This window comes from Uranotaenia lowii, chromosome 1 (genome assembly GCF_029784155.1).
Source record: "Uranotaenia lowii strain MFRU-FL chromosome 1, ASM2978415v1, whole genome shotgun sequence".
NCBI lineage: Eukaryota > Metazoa > Arthropoda > Insecta > Diptera > Culicidae > Uranotaenia > Uranotaenia lowii.
In genome coordinates this window covers 151,781,018-151,805,346 of record NC_073691.1, presented here as the reverse complement: position 1 = coordinate 151,805,346, position 24,329 = coordinate 151,781,018, and the positions used below count along the sequence as shown (strand labels likewise).

The 24,329-nt window shown below is 33.3% G+C and overlaps 1 protein-coding gene across 2 annotated transcripts in view; it reads right to left on the bottom strand.

Annotated features, from left to right (window-relative positions):
- The window catches only part of LOC129740527 (serine/threonine-protein phosphatase 2A 56 kDa regulatory subunit epsilon isoform), a 59,017-nt gene that overhangs the window by 28,464 nt on the left and 6,224 nt on the right, over window positions 1-24,329 (bottom strand). For both annotated transcript variants that reach the window (XM_055732227.1, XM_055732226.1), the window contains exon 3: window positions 9,832-10,031. In XM_055732227.1, the coding sequence (XP_055588202.1) occupies window positions 9,832-10,031 (200 nt within the window). The remainder of the gene's footprint in view (window positions 1-9,831; window positions 10,032-24,329) is intronic.

Genomic DNA, 24,329 nt, shown 5'->3' with positions numbered 1-24,329 from the left:
CCGTTTAAATTCATTGCACCTAAAAAAATGTAATTTTTGTGGCCTTGTGTAAATTTTTACAACCCTTTTTTTAAGTATTTAGAAGAACAAAAAACACGAAATAAAATTGAGTCTGAAATTGTTTTTTAAAGAATATTTCATATCATCATAACATTTGTTATGACATAAAAGATTTTTTTCACAAAAAAAATGGTTCGTTTCAATCTCAATCTTAGTTACACTTCTTAATAAAAACCCATTCTAGCTAAAGACGAGATAGATTTTGGATATCAAGTTTTGAGTTCCAATACAAAAGGTTGATTGAACTAAAAACTAGAATCTACAATCAAAGTTAGTTTCAATTCACGAACGTCAAATAATGTCGTAGATCGAAATGTCTCAAGCCAAGGGTGATACATGCCGAAATTCCGCCGGAGGCGAAAAAAATTTCTGACTGGCTGATCAAGTAATTTACCGTTACTACCATCAATATTAACACGCGCAATTCAAATTACTTTTTCATTGGTTTATTATCGGTGAAAAAAGTGACTTTTGGTGATAAAAGTGACCATTTTTCGGAAAATAGTGACTTTAGTGACCAAATGATGAAAAAAGTGACTTTTTAGTGACTGACCCAAAAAAAGTGACCAAGTCACTAAAAAGTGACTCGCTACCAGCCCTGCACTTTCCACTTCTCATATTCCCAAACCGGGAAAGTACTCATTTCTCAATGAGCACTTTAATACTCTTACCCAGAATATCTGGCAGCAGAAGTCTGCGGCTGTTCTGGACGCCGGAGGAATCCGTAAATTTCAAAAATTTTAAATTTACAAAATCTGTGCAATTTTAAAATATTGGTTCTATGGCATAGACTTTGAATAAGAGTTCTGAGATTGCCCGGATTTAGCCAAGCATGTCCGAATATTCAATGTGAAAAATTTACGTAACTTGCGATCCAGTCAGCAACCTGGACCAACAGCAATCTTGAATGTTCATTTTAAAACATAAATTTGATAAAAAGTTATGGGAAATAATAGATTTTCAGTGAATTCCATAATAGATTTTTCAGTGAATACCTATTAAACTCAACTAGCCACTCAATAGTCAATTTTCAAGAAAAAAGATATTTTTCTAGGGAATTTTAATTGTTACTTTCGCGAAATAACATAAACCATGCTATATCTTTATCACATTTTTTTTAAAATTTCATAACAAAAAAACAACGGATCAACTTTATAAGAATGTACAAACAGTATTTGTCGAACATACGTCAAGCAACTGGGGTGATCGTCAAAAAGTGCATTGCGAGAAATCCTCAGAGTAGTGTCACAAAATTGGCAAAGGAACCTTTAAGACCAACTGCTCCATGTCCTCTAACCATGACATAAATGACAAAGAATAGTGTCGGGATCTTGAGCTTTTTCAAAGATTCCTTCTTCTTTTTCGTCATGATGTTCACTAGACAACCACTCACCTTTTTTTTTGTTTCGATTATAGTCGTTTTACCATTTTTATGGCATTCGCGACTTTATCAACGTTGCAGTCGGTGGATCGCTTAGTTTAGCTTAGCTTGGTTGACTACTCATATCCACCTTGAATCATTGAACTCGAAATGCTTCATTTACAGGTTTTTTTTTAAATTGATTCTAGAGGAACTTCGTATTTTTTACATTTGTTTTCAAACTATACATTTCCAATTCCATGATCGCTGGCGTGGCTAAGCAGAACAAGTTCCACATCGCCAATGGTTGCTACTCCGTGATTAATCGAGGCCATCAATTTTGCACAAAGTTCAAAAGAATGGTGCTTGGGATTAGCAGTCATTCTCATTGTACAAAACTGATGCTCTCCCTTTTTTATATGATTAATAACGGCGCCGGCCACGTCCTATTAGTCAATGGGGAAAAAGGAAGGATTGTTAGTAAGATACCCTTCAAGTTCAACTAGCAACCTCTCACTACTGCACTCCAAAAAAAATTGAAATAGTCAGAACCAGATATAAGCTAGTATCACAAACTATGGAAACCGGCTGTACGTCTGCGAATCCATATGATGATATGATATGATATGATATGATGAAGAAAACCAATGTATCCTTGTAATAAATATATTTTTGAAAGGTTATCTTATCAATTTATATGTACTTCATTTAGTAATTTTTCTGCAACAGAAATTTCCGAAAACATCTCTAATTTTCTCTCACTACAAATCAGTGAAAACTTTTATTTTCTTCTCTTGCACTCCCACGGTTCCTACTCAATTGTCTAAATTAGTTAAGACAAGATGAGACTATTATTTTAAGAATTATTTATTTCCTTAAAATGTTAAAGTAACCCTTTTGAACTATTTTTTCAAGGAAAAAGCATTAAAATAAAGAATTACTGATTTCATGATTAAATGATGATAGTGATTTTTCAATAGTATTTCAAGTGCCTCAACAGTACATAATAACGATTAAAAATCGAAACTGCGAAATAATAAAACCTCAATGAAAGTTTCTCATTTCCCTCAAACTGGATCTTAAAACATTAACGAATTTGCAAAACGCCTCTCAATTTATCTCTTTTTATTCATTCATTTTAAAAATGTGGAACCATCTGAATTCGAATCAATAGAACAAATAATATTATTGTATAAAGAACCTTAAAAATGTTATTTCCATTTTACCATCTTGTGATCGATATTAAAAAAACGATAGAGGAAAGGAAGTGCAGTACCTGTGATGATTTGTTTTACGGAAACCGGCTGTACGCCATCTCTCCACAAATCTCACGCTAATGTTTGGGGTAATGCGTTATGTTCTGATAAAAAAGTATTCAATTTAAAAATATTGAAAACGACAAATGTGTTATATAAAATTTACTCAATACTTGATCATAGAAGAAATCATTAAACCTAACCTCAACCTATTTTTAAATTTTTTTTCCATTTCGAACGTACCAAACTTTTGAAAAAATATCTGAGTATCGATCAACGAGTTCAATTTTCCAATGTTCATATTACAAATTGGAATATTTCAAAACTCCATTTAGTATTAAGAAATGTATAAAATTTCCTTATTTTTCTTGCATATTGATTGTTCCAGTTTCAAAGTTTATCAAGTTTAATTAAGTCTTTTCCTGAATTTTCAAATTTTTCAAAGTTAACTATTTTCAAATTTCCAAATATTGGATATCAAATGCAAATTTTGGAATATGTGTGTATCTTAAACACTAGAAATATCTTGGGTCTGAAATCATAAAATGATTCAACTGTCCAGCTTTTGATTTTTGAATTTTCATGTTTTATTTTTCAAACAGTCAAACTTTCTAATTAAAAAACAACAAAAATTTCGAACATCCACTTGTTTTTAAATTTCCATTGTAATTATATAAAGATTATCAAAAATTAAAAAAAAAACCATTACGGGCTCAATTTTCGAATACCTATTATCTCAAAAATGTTTTAAAAAAACAAGTTTCCTAATATCCAAATTATAACATTTTTGAATAATTCAAATATTCAAGTTTTTTCCAATTTATAACTTCCAAATTGTCTAGAAAAACAAAAATTAAGAATACAAAAACAAATCACAAATATTGACCAATTCTAGTTAATTTTAACATAATTATAAAGTCTGGATCAACTCTGAAATAAGTAATTAGAAAGAGAAAACTATCAACCACCTTTATGAAGTCAACTCTGTACATAAATAAAAGTTCGTCACATATAAAATTGTTTTTAATTCTCTTTTTATGGCACTTGTAAATCCATCACAAAAAATGTATGATTGAAAATTGTGTGGAATTTATAAACCATTAAATGCCGTTCAACTGCATCAAAATTGTAAAGGCAGCATATTACTATCGTTTTTAGGAACGCTTACAAATATGAAAAATTAATATAAAGGAACGGGCTCACCGGAAAATCCAAATGAAATGGCGATCCTAGATGTTGGAGCAGTCCGCCAGGAAAAACTGCTTGAATCTTCGAGGAGTTAGATTTGCAAAATTTCCTAAAGTTTCCGTTGTTTGATTGGTTCCGTTTTAAAAGTTGTGCCTATTTTCCAAATCTTGAAATTTTCAATTTTTGATGACAGACAAAAAACGCGTCCTTTCAACTCAGCCAAGGCCTTCCAACTTCCAAGTCCCAACGTTGCAGTTGGCGGATCGTTATTGAAAAACTATCCGGTACAACTGTGTTCGATGTTTACTCTTGGGCTCTCGCGGACATCGGCTCAGGAGACAACAGACTTGCCAACTGAGCTATATCACAAGCCCCCACCCGAGCAGACTTTTATGGCAAAATAATACCTAATTTTGCTATCATGCCTTGAAAGTAAATTGAGGTATCATTTTGCCCGAATAAAGGTGGTACAATGCCAAAATTTGGGTCTCACTTTTCATATATGGATACCTCGTTTATACCAAGTGTAGGTTTCACTGAAACCTTAATGATGCCTTGTTTAGCCAACGTTTCTAAATGAGTTTTGAGGGCACAATGATGCCACTTTGAGGTATAATTTACTGCCAAAATTTGGCATCGTTGTGGTTTCAAAAAAATTCATCAAAAGGATGCCCAAACGAGGTATTAAAAAGCTTTTATTGAAAGCAAAATTTGTCATCACTGTGCTTTCTTCCAGTTGAAAACGATACCCAAATTTACCCAAACACTGTGCTCCCTTTTTTCTGACAAAATGAAACTAAATTTAACATTCAGGGCATGATAGCAAACTTAAGCATTTATTTTCCATAAAAGTGTGCTCGGAGGATATGATGAAAATCGCCTTTAATTATGCAACAAAAAAAGTGAAGTTTTCATGGTTCAAACAAATAGCAAACATTAAAACGGCAAAATGTATACTTACAATTCGAAATTAAAATATATTCTTTTTATGTCATGAACCATGAATACTACATCCACTTTTTTTATTGCATAAATAAAGGCGATTTTCATTATATACTATATTTCATGTCAATGCTTGATAATGCAACGCGAAACTTTCATTTTGAATTAATTAGGTATATTTATTAAAAAAATTAACGATTTTCGCATTGTATCGCACTACTGTATTCTCTCCCTCATTCGAATCAGATCCTACTTGATATGTGAAGAATATTAACTTAAACGCCATTTTTGAAGTCAACGAGATATTTTTCAAAATTCGAGCGTTGACTACACAAAGGCGGTTAAAATCTGTTATAGATGCAATGTATGGAACTGCTAACTCCATTCAAGTTAAAAATATAAACAAATAATGAGTATTAGATGTTTGTTTAAAAACTGATTTAATAAGTTCAAAATGGATAAAATGATCGAAATATTAGAAATGATTCTAACTAATGCCGTTTTTTGTTTTCTCCACTGGCGCGGGGCAAAACGTTTTCTGAATGAACAAACAAAATCGTCACCCGGGACGATGCAAATATATGGTAACCTTCTCCCTATATCAACCAGCTAAACGCCTAAATTTATACTAATAAATAAGCATATTCAAAAATAGGCAGGCATCGTCATAACACATAATTGTAAATCTACATGAGCATGTATTCCTTACAGAAGTGATAGTTTTACATGAATTTTTTATTACTTTAAGAGTCACTTACATTGAAAAAGAAGGTTTGAAGACCCTCTTAGTTGAATGAAACTATTAAGAATTTAGTACAAAGCAAAAGTTGTGCAAATTTTTTTTTTAATGTAAAAAACTAACAGAATAATGAATTCATGTTCTCATAAAAGATACCCTATATCGGTATATTAAAAGGTGTTTTTCCCTTTTCAATGATTTATTTTTTTCAACTTTTCAGAAATTGCCTAAACTAAGCTGACATATATTGAGCTCTTCAAGTAAAATGTTAACAAAAAACGATCAAATTATATTTTCATGAATGTTTATCTCAACGATCACTGAATCGTTAAATATTCATTTAAAAATAAAAGAATAACAATCCAAAGATTTCAGCCGCTCATAGAAATTTTAATTTTAAATATCATCGACACATGCATTACATTCATTAAAATGTTAATAGCAATGCTATGACATTTATATAAATTCAACATTACGATCGGGTAAGGAAGATAAGTTTTATTCTTGTTTTCAAATTAGGGTGCTGGCTACAAAGTAGCAAAGCTGTACGTTACATTTTAAGTTTGCTTTAAAAGTCCCTTCTATTTCGGTTATCATAATATCAACAATTACTTGCTATCGAAAGTCACATTAAAATTGATCATATGTACAAATACCAGTCTCAATTTGATAGAAGGAATAAATTTTACCGAAAATTTTGAACACCAAATCAAAGATAGATATAGGATGTATAGAAATAGGTACTGACAAAAAAAAGTTACTTATGTTCCATTACTTTTGTGCGCTATTCATTTTTCTATCAAAAACTTCCGAATCAGAAACTACGTACCATAAGGATTTTTTCATTTTATTTTAAATCAAGATCACAACATATAATGCACAAATTCTGCAAAACTAGGAATTGCAAAATTAAACTCAAATGAATTGATCCATTTTCTTCTTCGTGATGTTTAGTTATTACTTAACGGACCAACATTGAGCTCTCCAATTGTTGCATGCAATTGTGGTAAAAAGATTAATTATCCCGCATAGCCAATCAGAGTTGCATAAAGCAGTTTTAACAATCGGTTGAAAATAATATAAAACATTGCATGTAATCCTTATTTAATTAAAAAAATCTCCCGGCTGATCACATATTGGCCGATGAAATGAAAAAACATACCGGTTTTACAGGCAGCATCTATCGATTTCATCCGGGTGTTCCGTTCCTAATAATGGTCCCCTTCGCCAGTTATAGGTCATCATTGGACCTCTAGTAGTTCGATGAGATGAGCATCAGTGCCAGTGGGATGCGGAAAACACCAGCAAACATGTTTCCTGTCGATGGAACACATCTGGTTGAAGAATTTTTTAGTGTCTCCTGTTTTTCTTTCAGAGAATGGGTACTTACAGTAGTGGATCTTTCTTCTTCTCCGCAGGATATATTTCGCTGGTCCTCTTCCATACATCCCGCCGCAGTTTGATTGCTGACTATAAATCAGAACACCCGAAAATGCAGAAACAACCTTCAGTGCACCGAACTACTGCAATTGCGCAGTCAAATCAAAACAACAACATTGACTCTTCCTGTTAGGGATGCCAGGTGTCCTTATTTTTCAGGATTTGTCTTGATTTTTGAGAGATTTACTGATTTTCAAAAAAAATATATTTGAATTATAATAGAATTAATAGTTTGATAATGAAAACGTCAAACAAATTTGTATTGAAATATGTAGTGTAGCCATATTAACTGGTGAAAATCTTCGGTCCAAAAGATATTTAAATTTAAGTTTTTTTTTGTATAAACCACAAGCCCGCTAAGATTCTGCTACCTGAGCTACGCATATTATTTCCATCTATCTAGTGGTTTTTTTTCTGTGTATTGATTTTCGACAAAAACAACTGGCATCTCTGCATCCCGTTCGATTAACACGCGAACAAAATTGAACTCAAAACAAGAAGAATTAAAACGAGTTGTATTCTAAAACTTAAAATTGAGCTGAAGTTTTCTCAACATAATATACAAAATATTCATTATGATTTCCTATTATAATTTTACTCATTATAATTTATTTAAAAAAAATTAAATTCTATAATTACACGTTCTTTAATTTCTTTAATTAGATTGAAACCTATCTTATTCAGTTTATGCATTTGGTAACCTATTAAATGCATTTTATGGGTTTTCACTTAAAAACATACCTACCATTAACAGACCCTGAGTGTAAAACAAAGTGTTGTATAAAAATTTGAAATATTAATGACATTTACGTAATGAAATCGTTTCATTAAACTTGTAAAAAAATATCGTGAAAACAAAAAAACCTTCCTATTTTCAGGTTAGCAAAATAAAAAAGAATACAAGTATTAGTTATAATCACTTCAAAATAGTTTTGAGTTTTTAATACTTTGCCGGCTTTTTTTTTAAATATGATAATTTTTTTTTTTGGAAAATATAAATTCAGGTCAATGATTCGTTAGTAATATATTGTCAAAACAGCAGATTTTGATTAAGTTTTGTATGCAAATTATGCTAATATTTTTGGCTGATGGTGGAATTCTTTAAAAGTTTAGGATACCTTAACCATACATACTTTTGCTACCAGACTATATTCAACATTAATCAGAGAACTTCAAACAGCTGGCAGCTTCTTGTTCGAACCTCATTTTGGTCTAAGTCTGCTATGAATGGAAAATCATTGAAACCTTAATGATACCTAACTTTTCTTGTGAGGAAAAAACAACACCAAATGGTGCTATCACTTTGCTGTAGATCTAATTAAATTACGTTTCATTTTGCTTTTCAAAAAAACAGGTTTCGATACCTTAATGATGCGTTTTTTTGTTATCGCCTGAACATTAATTCCAAAAACTGTTAGCATTTTGGTGCAGACGTCACTCAGAAATGTGCACATTATGCCGGTAGCGTACAAATTTATTGTTCGATGCCACTTTTAACACCTAATGAAATCTGATTTTTCTTCACAGAAAATTGAATACCAAATCATGCTATCCTTTTGATCTCACCTCCCGTTCTCTCACAATAAATGAAGCCTTAATGATTCCTCGTTTTGCTATCTTGGAAAAATCAAAACCAAAAAAAGCTTTCATTTTGGTATCAATGCTTTATTTAGGTATTGGTTAGGTATCAACTTTCGAGACATTGATGCTTTAATGAAACCTAGTTTTGCTATCGGGACAAATACGATACTAAACTATGCTATCATTTTGGCATTGATAGCTCATTTTGGTAAGTGTTTGCTATCGATTCAGGCATCAAAGTCTGCTCGGGAACCACTCACCGGTCTTAAGAGAAACGTTCAGAGGTGCTCTGGGGAAACATTTATTGTTCCGAAAGTGGTCTTACTACTGCACAAATTTTTATTATCAAATGACTTTCTGGCAAGCTGAATCGGCTGAATCATCGGCTGAAAGCCAAAAATCATTCAGAGAAAAAAAATGTCTTTCATACGAAGAAACGACTAACAACGTGAAAAGTTCAACGCGTTCAACGTAGCGATCGACCCCTTTCTAGAGAGTCCAGAGAACAGTTCTGTTGGTGAGAAAATAGTTTACGTCCCTAACTTTTTTTACAGAAAGGCATTGAAATAAAAACACATGATATCTCTAAGAATTGATCTTTTTTCTATAGATTTCGGATAAAGATAACATCTTTATCAAGGCAGGTTTCGTTTTGTTTGCTGAATTTGAATTGAAACTTTCCAACAGATTTTTTTCACAATTTAATTCACATCCTTAAATTGTTTCTTGATATTCATCCACTTCAAAAATGTATGATTACAAATAAGCACCGCAGCTAAGCGGACATAGGTTCTCAGCAGTTCAAATAACGGAGTCGAAAGAAACTATATGATTTGATTATTTTTGAAACACACTCACTTCCTCCGGGTTCAGCCCATCGATTTCTTCCTCAACTACTGTTTTCTCCATAACGCCGTCGGCACAACGCCACGAATCGTTTTTAAACTATTCAGAATAAAATACCAATATGGTTCGCCAGTCGCCGATTTCAACTGAACTAGAACACCCCCGCCACAGCAAGGCAATAGTACCACCATTTGTGTTAGTGCTTCGCGAAACTCCCGGTTTCATTAAATATTCAAAACAAAGACCGTTTTTTCGCGAGTAAAAATCTCAGTTCGAGTTCAACAATGAACGGCTTCGACCCTCCCGCCTGTCATTGTCCTATCTTTGTGGCAACCGACCAACCATTCGTGCAATTTTGTAGCCACAGATGGTGACACTTCTGTATGGGGACGCAGAAAAAGATGATAAAGGTCACTCACCATTTTGATAATCTCTGGATAGACATTCTCCGTCAGCACACCGCGGCCATGTGTGATGTACGCCGACAGATCGTTCAGTGCTGCCCGCTTGATTTCCTTGCCCTTGAGATCCGACAGCGGGTCCATGAAGTCGAAGGAAACGCAACATTGCCGCAACTTCCGGATGAACAGTTCCTCCTGCTCGAGACTGCAGCAATCCACTAGAGAGGAGAAAAGACGGAGAAGGTAGAAAATTGCTATTAGTAGGAGCCTTCAAGAAGAATGTTAGCGTTATACCTTGGATAATATAGGACAAAGAGGATTGTTTAAATATTTGATAACGTTTGTATGGACGTGTGTACAGTATTTTTAGATTAGAAAAATAAACCCACCTTATACGACCCCAAGGCAGACAACCCTGAACTTTTGCTGGAACTTTTCTCCATTTTACATTGACCTTAAATTGGAACCTCTATATACACAATAGGGTGTGTCAAATTGCAACTTTTTCGAATTTCACGCGAAGTCTAAAATTTTTGTCCAAATGTACCTACGTTTTATGAACTTTAAAAAGAGAAAAAGGTACGTGGGTTTTAATTTAAAATTTTTCTATGGAATTTGTTTTTTTTTTAGAATGTCGCTATTGGGTGTCTCCCTATGCGAAGCATAACATATTTTTGTTATTCGCGACGATGAATTTGTCGATCATTCATTGAAAAACTCATCCGGTACGGTATTTAACTAAACATTGAATAAAAGTAAGGTGTTGGTATACATTGATTTCTCAAGTTAAGCTGTATTTCATTTCTTTTTTTTTTTCTCTCGAGCGATAGAAACGAAAATTATCCCAAAGTTTTATTGTTAAGCCTCTTCATTCCGATCGATTTACACTAAAAAAATTGTTTTGTGCTCAGTTGATAGTGCATTGTCGAACACTGTAGAACAGGGATGAGCAAAACGCGGCATGCGACCCGCAAAGCTTTTTCCCAAAACAAATTATTTTTCGATTTTTCCGACTTTTCCATTGGGATACAATTCATCAAATAATTGTATTTGCATTTTTTTTCTTCAATCGTACAGCTTGTTAACCTTTTTTCTATTGATTTGGGCATTTATTGTAATTTTTCAAAGGCATAAATGTGGAAACATTATAGGTAATATTGATTTTTTATGCCCACTTTTTTTCAACCTATTTGATATGCCAAATCCATACAAGCGAGTCGGTAGAGCTTATGAAAAATCGGAAGGCTACAGATGATCACAGGCATTTCTAAATCTAGTGGTGAAGTTTTTTTTTCGCTTCAAGCAAAATTGAATTGCACGGAAAAACTGTCAAAAAAATCAAAACATTGCAAGCGAAAAACTCTTGATCTTGAATCTTGACGAATTTTTTCTTACTCTTTTAATTATAAAACGAACAAAAATTGGAAGCTCTTGACAAAAACAATATCGTTCGATATTGGCAACCCTGTTGTGTAAATCCGAGCAAAACCATTTGTTTTGGCAACATCCAAAAAAGACGATTTTTTTTCGGACACGGTTTTATTTTTTATTTTCATTTAAAATTATTAAAAATTAATGTAAAACGTAATATTAGCATGAACTTTTCTTAATTTGACCTAATTATATTAGTTTTAAACAGTAAAAACATGATTTTTCCACGTTTTACTGCTTAAAACTAATATAATTGAGCCAAATTAAAAATAAAATTATGCTAATATGATGTTTAACATCAATTTTGATTAGTTTGAAGTAAAAAAGTGACTAAAAACCGTTCGATTTTGGCAACATAAAATTTACGAGCGTGTTGACAAAACGAACGTGGTCTGTATTGTGATTTGATCTATAAGTTCAGTAATGGTTATCTATGATGCTATTTATATAAAAGTCATCTAAAAGTCATATCAAATATCAATAAAGTTAGTCAAATTAGCAACCCACATTACCAATCTTATAAGTTTTTCATAAACAGCTCTAGAAATCCTATTCCAGTGGTTCCAATATAATTTTTTTAAAAAAATGTTTTTTTTATTTCGATGTCGTTTTAACATCTTTATGTCATTCGTGACTAATATCAATGATGCAGTTGGCGGACAGTCATTGTTAACTGTAACTTTGTCAAAACTTGCGAATTAATCTGCAAAATGTTGGATTTTTCTGTGGTTTCGGTAACCTTGCTCAACATATCAATGATGATCTTCAGGGTGGCCACTCAAAATCAAATTTTTATTTCCCGCATTTTTCCCGTTTTTTTCCCGCATGGTCTCACGAAATTCCCGTTTTTATACAACAGAAAACCAAACAAAAATCCGAATATTCATTTTTGAAACCATATAAACGAAAATCGATTAAGCTTTTTTTAGAGGTAAATGATCTTTAAATGGTTTGTTTCAGTAATGTTCACCAATTAACCTCAAAATCATTAGATTGATAAACAGGATTTTTTTTTTCAATTTTTAAAACTATATAACTCGATTCGAAAAAGAGTTTATTAATTAAAATATGTTTGATTATCATTTTTCAAGTTTATTTGTATCTCATATATTTTTAAGTGCTTTAATTTTTCGTCCATTAAGCTTGCCTCTCTATGGGCGTCGGAAAGCACCTTCAATTTTTTTGCTTCCTTAGCCTCCCTTTCTGCCTTTCGCTTCCGTTTCGCTATAGTTTTTTTCAGATTTTCTTTCATTTTAAGGATTTTTTTCATTTGTTTTTTTTTTTTGCTTTTAAGGACTCGACATATCTCGAGTGAGAATTGCGGGCATACTGGATTAACGATTTTGTTATCGTTATAGCTGTCACCCCCCGAGATTTATTTCTGAGAGTTCAATTCTAATAAATGTTTTTGATTTTAAGTTCAGGCGTTCAGGCTTTACAATTTTCTCCATCAATCTCTTACAAGCCCGGTTAAATCATCGAAGAGAAACGGAACCATCGGTGCTTCTGTCTGATACTCGTGTAAAAAGAACTCAACAGTCGAAGCGGCCGTAACAAAAAAAACTCATTTTTGGTCCCAGCAAATTATCATCTACAGCTTTAGTGACAATGTCAAATACCTTCGACCGTGAAATCGATGGAAAAGTTCGCTTAAAATTTTAATGGTTTTCCTTAATCTTTTTCTGCTCTTGTTTTTTTTTACCTCGTTGACAAACCGTTTGAGGTACGGTAGCATTTTGGCAGCACGTTCTGCGACGCGTTCATTTTCCACTCAGCGAACGTCACAAAATTTTAACGGAAATATAGTTGTACCCGTTACTGCAGTATAATCTGCCCTTCTAAGTGGAATGTTTTTGAACAGGCTAGAACCTCACTAGTTAGTTCCTTGAGCATTTTCCAATTTATTGCTGGACCATCCATAGAATACTGGATCACTTGTTTCAGTAGATCAGGATTTTTCGAAAAACATAGTTTTACGTCATTTAGAAGGTCATTCGAGCACGTCGAATAAGAATGTAGAACCAATATACCTTGCTACAACTAGGTTTGTGTTTTGATTCCAGAAGCGCACACTAATATCTACATATTTGTTGCTTCTGCACAATTTTATTTAACGTTTCGTCAAATCAGAATACGAACTCGCTGCAATTCTGTAGTAAATTGAAAACTTCATTCAAAAAATAGAGAGCAATACCGTGTGGAATCAAATAGTTTTTTTTCCCATTTCTATTCGATTAGATATCTGGCTCTTCGGGAACATCCTTTTATTGTTCAATGAAGCAAGTTCAAACAAATCGAAACCGATCCAGTTCAGCAGGAGGATTCGATTCGACCTGTAGAAATCGATCGGTGATCAATTGTCAATCCATTTCTACTTGTTTCGACCCATTTCGACTAAACTTCATTGAACAGATTTCAACTGAGCCAAAAATTCCCGACTTAGCATAGCATAGCATAGCATAGGGTGACTACACACATCTTGCATTAGCTGATACACGAGGTACAACTTATAATCAAGCCCAACACAAGATGCCAAAATGAGTACCTGGATTCAATACTCATTTCAAGTGTTGTTATTGAGAATCAGTGTGGTACCGCAATGCACACTTTGGCAAAGTCAATGTAATCATATAGGGATAGTCTGAACAGCTTAACGAACTTTTCAGGTGCAGAGAACTCATACGACCCTACAGGTAAAGATGCTGTTTCAGACAGGAAAGGGAAGGGTTATTCGTTTGGATGGGAAATCCTACTTGACAAATAGGATTGATGAATAAAAAATGTAATGGTTACAAATAAACAAATAAAATGGAAAGAGCTCACCAATGTTTTGTTGTAACCCGAGTGGATGCTGACAATCATGGGGTATAAGAACCTGTGTTTCCACTTCCGATCTTGAAACAACGAGGCAAAACTCCTTTGAAATTTCTGGGCAGCGGTCCGAGCTGCTTCCAGGATTCTCCCGGAAGTAAATTGGGGTTGTTAATCGTTGTGTTATATTTTCGGGGTCCGGCCTTGAAGCAACTTTTGAGGTTCATTATGATTAAATTAAATTTTCCAACACGAAAAAAACAAGTCCTCCATTAGGTAATATTTTCTAAATCGAGATACGAAAATCGCACAACAAAACCGCAGCAACAAAAAACAACGTCCACTGAGCCAAAAATTCCCGACTTCTCGAAAAAAATCCCGGCTTTTTCCCGCTTTTTTCCCGTTGGATTTAAAATCCCGTCTTTTTCCCGCTTTTCCCGTTTTTCCCGGATGGGTGGCCACCCTGGATCTTATGAGAAATAAAAATAAATATTTTATTCACCGTTTGTAGAGAAAATCAGGGCTCCAACGATCATTTAAACCCTAAAAAATATTGAAACATGCACATTAGACTGCCCCAAATTTGTATGGGAAATTCAAAACCTGTGAAATGTTATGCGCTGCAGGCCTAAATTGTTTCTAGTCCTAGTACAAGATCTCACGCCAAATTTGGGCCAGATCGGATCACGGGAACGGGTCGCTCAACGAGCCTGAAGTTTGTATGAGATTTCGAGACATCTTGTTCGGGAGAAACATGAAAAACCAGTTTTTCATCATTTCTTTTGAAAATGGTTTTTCTTAAAGCCTAAACTATGAAAAATATTTCATCCCAAGACAGCTTTTCATTTAGAGTTAAGATTAGAAAGTTATTAGGCTTCAAAAATGAGCTAACTTTTTTAAGGATGGTATTCATCACTGTTAATGAGTCGAGGCGGTCGAACATATTGACGCCTCATTAACACTGCTGAATACCACCGTTAAAAAAGTTAGCCCATTTTTGAAGCTTAATAACTTTTTCATCTTAACTCTTATCGAAATGCAGTCTTGGGATGGAATATTTTTCATAATTTAGGCTTTAAGAAAACCCGTTTTTGAAAGAAATCGGCAGACGGAAACCAAAGTTATTGATGAAAAACTGTTTTTTCCTGTTTCTCCCGAACAAAATGTCTCGAAATCCCATACAAACTTCAGGCTCGTTGCGCGACCCCTTCCCGTGATCCGATCTGGCCCAAATTTGGCATGAGATCTTGTACTAGGCCAAGGATCAATTTTAGCCTGCAGCGCATAACTTTTTCAAAAGTCGGGTCATTTGGGGCACTCTAAGGCTGATGTCAAGCTGAGGTGATAAGCAACGCTTTGGGTTCTACGTTCCAATAAGAATTGCAATGCAACGCATTGGGATGTCATGCTGGCGCGACATGTCGCTTTCAATTTCCTACAAATTATCACTTCTCTACATCTGATAATGCCTTGAATCGTCTCCTTTCTTTCGGGAACCGTCAAAAACTTATCAGATCATGCTCGGATTGCAAGAATGCCGAAATTTGAACCGACAAAATTCCTTGTTTTTTTGCGGGAACCAAGAATTTGTGAAAATTTTCTTGTCAACTCAGATATTTTTTAGTTTATTATCACAATTATTGCGGTTAAAACCCGAAATCACTGTTTTAAAACGAGAAAAAACAATATTCCCATTGGATTTCCTACTTGTCGCGCTACAAAACACCCTGGTATCAGCTTTGTCGCGCTTTCCAATGCGCTCAGCATGACGGGTCTGCGCTTTTTCCATGGAGATCAAATGAGAGCTGGTTTGTCGGGTGAACGTGTTGAGTTGCTTGGTGCCTCAGCTTGACATCAGCCTAATGCACATGATAAGAAACTTTTGTCAAAAATTTTAATTACGTCCTACGTCCTTCTATTATTTACCGCTGTAGTGCAGCTCCAAAAGACATTCAAGTATGGTATCACCGGTTTAACCCTTCATTTCATGATTTTTTATATTTTCTTGAAAAAATTCTCAATAGTGCGAAATGATGAGTACATGAAGGGAAAAATAATGAAAAAATATAATTTTCACACATTTCGAGTATTTAGCCAAAATATTAATTGTTGCAAATTTGCAACAACATGAAATGGTTATACCTTTTTGTTCCTCACACAAGACAGCTAGATATAAATGTTTACTCTTGCACTAACCATAGTTTTAGCTCAAAAACTTCGTAAACGTGGTGTCCGGACACCATTTAGCTACGGGTAGAACCTATGTATGCTGGTTATCCACCATGGGTGCACGGATTCACCGCAGTTCCTACCTAAGTATGTGCTTACATGCATTATTGAGATTAATTAGATCGACAAATCTCCAGTTCTTTTTCAGGAACTTCATTTTTTGTGAAAGATTTTATGTGGTTTTATGATCTTCGTAATCATAGTTCTTTAGCGCAATATACAACAATCTTAAAAAAGTTCATTCTCGGCTGACAACAACGAATTATAAATCCATTTATAACAAAAAAGTGATTGTTGTATATAGTATACTTATTTGCAAAGAACCAAGTTACTTGAAAATCAGGGAATACAAATTGTTGAAGAAACAATTTGCATTGTTTATTGAAACACCAATAATAAAAAAAAACAAAAAACAATATTTTCAATATTCCTTAATAAAGAAAACCGATAGATAAAATACCTTCAAAATGCACTCATATAACTTTTGTTGATTTTTTTTAATCATAGGTTTATTTATTAAGGCATTTTACTTATAAGTTTCATTTTGCCGAGTGGATCACTATTTAATCCATAAGGAAGGAGCCTAAATAGTTGCGGTGACTCAACTAGCTTTGATTCTGATTTAGAAGAGGGAAGGGGAACGTTAAGCGTTCAATATCGAAAACGATTTTCCGATGGTACACATTCAGAAAAGTGAACGGAATTACTACGGAACGCTATTTGCTATTGCTATTTTACCATCATGCACCGTTTCCTTATCACATTCGTTCTGAAAACATTAATACTGTAAACATAAATACTGTTGTTAAAAAGTAATTGAAGCATGGAACTCATGTTCCAAACTAGGGTACTACATTGTATAATGTTGAGAACATGTAATGCATTTGCTCTTCAAAATTCAATGTTCTAGAATGGAAAAAAGTATGATAATAATTAATTTACTAAAAATGCAAAAATATTTGTTTCGAACCTAGAAAATCTTTCCCGGGGATCACAATATAATATTCAAAATCATAGAAACACAGCGCTACAAATACTTCAACTACTCAAAAGTCACAAATTTGTTCTAAATGTGACCCTTTGGAAATATATTATCGAACTAAATAATCTGAGAATACATTTGAAAACATACTAAGGCAGAAACTGCGGTGAATTCGTGCACCCATGGTGGATAACCAACATTCAACATACATACATATGTGACCCTTTGGAAATACAATTTTTTAACTTTTATGCAGGATTTCTAACGAGGTTTCGTAATTAATGCCATTTTTTAACTTTATGATACGAATGGTTGATGATATAGTCAAAAGGAATTTTTACTGTTTTTTCCCATATTTCTACAGTTAGTAGCCATTTTGTTCAGTTAGAGGATAATGCATCTGCATTATTTTAAAAAATGTCTCGATAACATGATAATATAACATTAAAATAATAATAATTTCATCGGGAAACATATACACTGTTTAAACGATGAAACTTTCGAAAACACACTTTGTAGCCCATATACGTAACTAAAGGTGCTACCGTAGCATGATGTTGCAAATTTGCAACAATTAATAAAAGGCCATTATATCAGATCAAAATTTAAAAAAATCTTCAAATTATATTTAATTGTGTTAATTGCATTACTGGAAATGCGAAAATATTTTTTTCAGTCATTTTTTTTTCCTCGGTGTGAATTGGACTAGGTCAAAGTTCTGAAAAATAAGCCTATTTTAACATTTCATATTTTTCAGATTGAAGTTGGTCTAGTTTTTACATACAGTACCGTTCATAATTGTATAGAAATTGGAAACAAGCGCACTGTCACTTCGACTTTGAGCTTCCGTAACTTTTTACGCTGATGATATTTTTAGATCAAATTTTTTGCGTTAGATAGATCAACTATCACACTATTATATCACAAAATTTGAGCTTTCTGGAGTTTGTGTGGCCTGAGAAACAGTAATTCTACGAAAATCGGACTTTTTGGACTTTTTTCATTCAAACTGCAATATCTCTAAAACTACGCTACATTTTTTATTGAAATTTTGCAGAGTGATTGTTGAAATATGAAGCTAGCATGTCTGAAGTTTTCGAGAAGTTCTATCGATGAGATCAAAAGTTACACGAGGTGCAATATTTCAGGCATGAACCTTAAAATGCGATTTCTATAGAATTTTGGACGATTCATGAAAACAATATCGTTTCCTCCACCAATCAGACAAAAAATGTCTGGCAAAAGCAATGGAGAAAAGAAAAAATGGAATAAATGATCCATTTGTGTTTTGGAATCAGAATCTCACGATATTGTCGTGATTTTTCGGTTGAAATAGATTTACCGGTTGTTAAACAGAGAATTTGATTTTCCTATGGAAACATTCGTCCAAAATTTTATAGAAATCGCATTTCAAAGTTCATGCCTGAAATATTGCACCTCGCGTAACTTTTGATCTCATCGATGAAACTTTTCAAAAACTTCAGACATGTTAACTTTATATTTCAACAATCACTCCGCAAAATTTCAATAAAAAATGTAGCGTAGTTTCATAGATATTGCAGTTTGAAAGAGAAAAGTCCAAAAAGACCGATTTCCGTAGAATTACTGTTTCTCAGGCCACACAAACTCAAGAAAGCTCAAATTTTTTGTTCTAATAGTGTGATAGTTGATCTATCTAACTAAAAAAAATTGATCAAAAAATATCATCAGAGTAAAAAGTTATGGAAGCTCAAAGTCGAAGTGACAGTGCGCGTGCTTTCAATTTCTATACAATTATGAACGGTACTGTATATACTCGGAAAGTCATTTTTTTTTTTAATTGAATGGTATCTTGAAGTTAGAAAGATGATTGTCATGAAGAAAAAAGTTGACTACTTGAATTTCTGCATAATTTACAACAGCATTAATTAATTGTTGCAAATTTGTTACTTTATGAAACGAAGGGTTAATTAAAAAAGTGTTTTTCTTTAAAAAAGCTCAATTTTTAAGGGCAGTGGCCTTGAAAATTTTTCGTTTTTTATAGATAAAAAGCTAAGCAAATGATGTTTCTGTTTGGAAGAAGGAATGCTTGCGAGAAATTTTAAAATTAAATAGAAAAAAATAAAACTATTCAAAATTTACCATAAAAACTACGACTAGGATTAAATGATATGGCTTATAAATTTTACTGTTATCGTCCATATTGCATTAAAAACCAGTGTTCATATTTCTCTCCAAAGATTACAATAAAATGGAACGTTTTTTATACTTTTTTTTATAAATTGAAAAATTTGTATTGAACATTGATACTTGTGTAAAGGTATCCATGAAGCTTTAAAAAAATTCAATAAGTGTTGTTTTGAGTACGGTCCGCCGAAAAAAAATTAAATTCAATTGAGCCCGTTTTTTTTTTCAAAAGGTAGCTCACCCACGCTGTAGAACACTGAGTCGATTTCCATGAATTCGAGCCCAAGAATAAACATCGAGCAAAGTTGTAGTGGATAAATTGTTCAATGTCCGTCCGCCAACTGAATCCGTGATATAAAGTCTTGAATGATACAAAGATGTCGAAACTAGGATTGGTCGATCTTGGATCGATCTTTGCGAGATCGATCTTTTAAACTCAAATTACCGATTTTTTGGATCGATTCTTCAGCCCTGGAAAAATCGATTAAATCGATTTATTTTCGATCTTTAGAAGATTTTTTTTCTATTTATGCCGAAGATTTTCGAAATTTTGATAATCGCATCATCCGAAAGCCTGCTTTATTTTTTGTGCTACCATGCTACAATTATAATCGATACCAACGAACAGACAACCCTTATATAAAAGTTTTCCAGATTATGCGATTTTTCAATATAATATTTGAGAAAAGTCCGGTCCGGCCCGGATGTCCGGCTATTGTAAAAATGACCGGATTTTGCTCGGGTTTATTCACATTTTTTTTTTTGGAACATTAAACAAAAATCTCGAATTTAGTTTAAAAAAAAACGGTTTTGTAAAAGTTTGATTCATATAAATAAACCAAATTTTTGCGGTTACTTTGAACAACAATTGAAAATTGTTGATGCTCTACTTTTTTCTTATATTTTTGGATTATTGTTTGGCATTTGCTCAGATTTTCGAATAATGCCTGGTATGGAAAATTTTAAACCAATTGCCCGTCTTAGCGAGGTTTTTTCGATAAATTACCCGGCCCGGCTACTTGCGAAAACAATTCTGGAATGCTTACTATATATTTGTTTATTCTCTTGAGGAAAACCTGAAGTAATCGAAATGCCACTTGAACAGCATCAACAGCATTTAACATAGGTCAGGATTTCGTAGATGAAGAGACTGTTCTAAATAAAAAGAATTTCTAGAAAAATATAGCTTTTATTTCACAAACAACACAACACAAATTTGAAAGATCGATCTTACAGAGATCGATCCTTTTGTTACGATTTTTTAGGTGGATCAATCCTGGAATCCTTCAGATCGAACAATCCTAGTCGAAACCACTATAAACTTTCTTCTGTGTAAACCTAAGTTCGATGACCCGGGTTGCTATTCACGCTATCACTAAACTATTAAACTGAACCGAAATGGTGAAATAACAGCATTTTCGAACTGTCCTAATATCTGCTGTCTATTTATGAACGAAAAAGTTAATTATTATTTGGTTGGCTTATAGAAATTAAACAAAAAGACATAGTAACCCAAATGAGATGGCGTTCTTGAACAAAGATCGTTATCATATCTGTTTGAAAAAAAAAGTATCTGTTCGAATAATCGAATTTTGCTATTTTAGCAACAAGATTCTAACATTTCTAAAGTGTTTTAGGGGTTATAAGAGCTTTTAGTTAAAAGAGAGAGTCCCCAAATGGGCTTGGCATAAACAAACGTGACTTTATCCGAACAAAATTCCCAAATTCATTTAAACCAAAAAAAGAAATTTTTCAGATCTCAGGAAATTTCAAATTTGAAGAAAGTTGACATTTTGATCCGACACACCCTAAAATACATATACCCAGTAAGGTGTTTAACACTACAATGCCATGGAACTGCTGCAGTCAAAAGATTACCGGCCGGCTTCCCCTTTCTTCGAGCGGCAGTTAAACGTCTATTTCTGCACAACCGACGCATTTCGGTGCAGTTGAATGCCGGTGCAGAAAACTGTTTTCCTCATTATTTGCGATTCACAGTTTACATTATTTATAGCTAGCAATTATAGATGCACTGACTGCCGGTCATCAATCCAAGTTCCAAGACCAGATTGGAAAGAAATGGACAACGGTATTTGTGTGGGTTGAATTGTCCCGGCCGATTAAGAAAACCTATTACGCATCGATTGTTTCTGATTCAAAACACAAATTAACGAATCTCGAAAAAAGGAATAATTAAAAGTCGTCTTTGGACTTTGACTGATTATTGAGTATTTCTCTACATCATATAATTTTGCGAGCTTTTAGCTTGTATGAGTGTATGACACATTTTTTTAATTAAAAGATCAGAATTTTTCTTAGTTGCTTCATCACTATTAAACTGATGGTCCAATTTACGATAAATTTTATGCTCGATTTTTTTTCTGGATACGATGATGACAAGAAGGGAATCCCATACAAAGTCAATATATCAGAAGAATGCAACAACAATGGTAAAGTGTCAGTCATAAAACATAAAAAAATATAGATATGAAAGAAACCGATTAATGTTGAACCAATTTTGATAAGACCAAGAGTTTGCATAACAAGATCATTTTTTTTACTCCATGACCCTTCTGGCTTTGAAAACTGAGTATCTATCCTATAGGTTTTATCAAATTTTGGGCACAAACAGTTTTTGACACAAGACGGCATCTATAAATTACGTAACGCAAAAATATACTTTTTTACCCCCACCTTCCCGCATGTCACAAATCGTAACGCCGCGCCGCGAAGTACCCCCCTATAAAAATTACGGTACGTTGAAGAATATTTCCCTCCTGCTTCATTACCTATTTTCAATTTTGAATTTGGAATGCTCGAAAAATTTTTTGAGTAATTATGTTTAACGTTCTTTATAATACGTTTGAGCAATTTTTCAGATTGCAATATTATAAATTTTAACAAACTGAATATCCTAGTACATATGTGTGTATAAATATATACATCAAGAAGTTCTCAGAACGTCCATATCGGAGTCCACATCATTTCAGACTGCTTCTAAGTTAAGGTTGCCAGATTGCCCGGTTTTATTCGGGTTTGCCCGGATATTAAATACAAAATTTGGGACAGTCTGGCTCGCCCCGACTTCCCAGATGTCATTGAAAAAGGCCCGAATTCATTCACTTTTTTTGGCAAATCAAACAAATAAAAAACAACTTGTGCTGTATTTTTTTTTATTTATGTCTCCAAAACGAAATTTTTTGAGCAAGTTTTATAAAAAAATCATTATGAAAATTTTTTTGGAAACCTAAAACACGATTTAAAATCTGTTGATGAGTTTCGATGAAAAAAAGTTTTTTGCAGTGTTTTTTTTTATAAATTTTTGTTGGGTAAATTAAAAGCCCGAATATTGCCAGTTTTTTATAGAAAATTGCCCTGATTTTTCCGGCCCGGATACAAGCTGAAAACTTTAACAATTGTTAACAAAATGATAGAATTAGTCATAAATTCAAGTTCAAATGATCTGTTGTAAAAAAACTGAACTACGGTTGCCAAATAATCGTGAACGTGGGTAGGTTTGGGCATTGAAATCACAACTGTAGCCAAATAGCGCTTTGCCACTCCGCGCATTGCTATTCCGAACGAAATTTCACGTAATCCAATTTCGCACTTTAAGAAGTATTTTAAGTGAATTTCATCAAATTCAGCATAATAGATCAAGAAACAATATGAAACCTCTTAAAGTTTTAGAAGAAAGGGAGCACTCTCACAAAGGCAGCACACGAAACAACTCGAACAAATGTTTTTTTTTAATTTGCGACGAAAATTATGCCGGTTGAGTTTCCCTATATAATCTTTGTCAAGCAATTTTTTATATGTTGAACAAAATTAGGTAATGGTACAAGCGTACAAGTATATAAGACATAACAAGATGATCTAAATGCAAAATATTGGAATATTTGGAAAAAAAATTAATCATTTTCCGCAGATGCCAGGTCATAATCCAGATCAAAATCCTATTTAAAATCTTGAGACTATTCTTGTCAGATGTACTTCAAGTGAGTATTAGAAGTTTGGTTCAGTTCATAAGTTGCGAACAAGTGAAAGGGATGAAGGAGATTTACAATTTGTTTAAGTCAGGTGCTGCTAAAAACCTCAAAAACCTTGGATAATTCAATTGACTCTATTGGAGCCAAATATTTCATGCACCAGTCATTATTGTTTATAGTTTTTAGATTTTTCATCATTAGTTTTTGAATGTTTTCATAATGAACCATGAATCGCGCTAACCTATTATCAGGATTCGAATTTTAATTTTAGTTTCTGATGCTTACCTCAAACTACTGATACTCGTTTTTAGAGCCTGCATATATTCTGGCAAAATCTGAATCTGATTTTTCAATCCGAACTCGAATATTTATAATTATAGAATCCACAAAAACTTGGCATCTTGTTCCACCTTTTGTGCATTCGTTAATGAACGGAATAACACGGTAGCCACCCAATTGATTTTTTTGTTTCCTTCATATTTCCCTGCTTGGCCATATGAATTCCAGATTCTCAAGAGTTGTATATTTAGTAAATAGGTTTTGCTACTTATCAACAATTTGAATATTTTTTCCCTCTATTGTGTTGTGAGCCTTCTTGGTTGAATTATTCAACTGATTAAAGCAATCGAAAGATTCCTTTTAATTCGACCACGGTATCGTGGTATAGGGGGAGCAGTATATTAGACAAATTCAAAATTTCTCTTAACTCTCTAACAACTCTAGTTTTTCAGATCCTAAGGTATACTCAAATCAAACGTTGAATTTATTTTTTTCTCGTGTTTACACTTTTTGAATAAATAAAACAAGTAAATAAGCAAATTTTGTTTTCTGGCATACATTTTTCAGTTAGAGATCAATAAAGTTATTTCCATCAACAACAATTTTACTTCACAACGAATTCATAATTC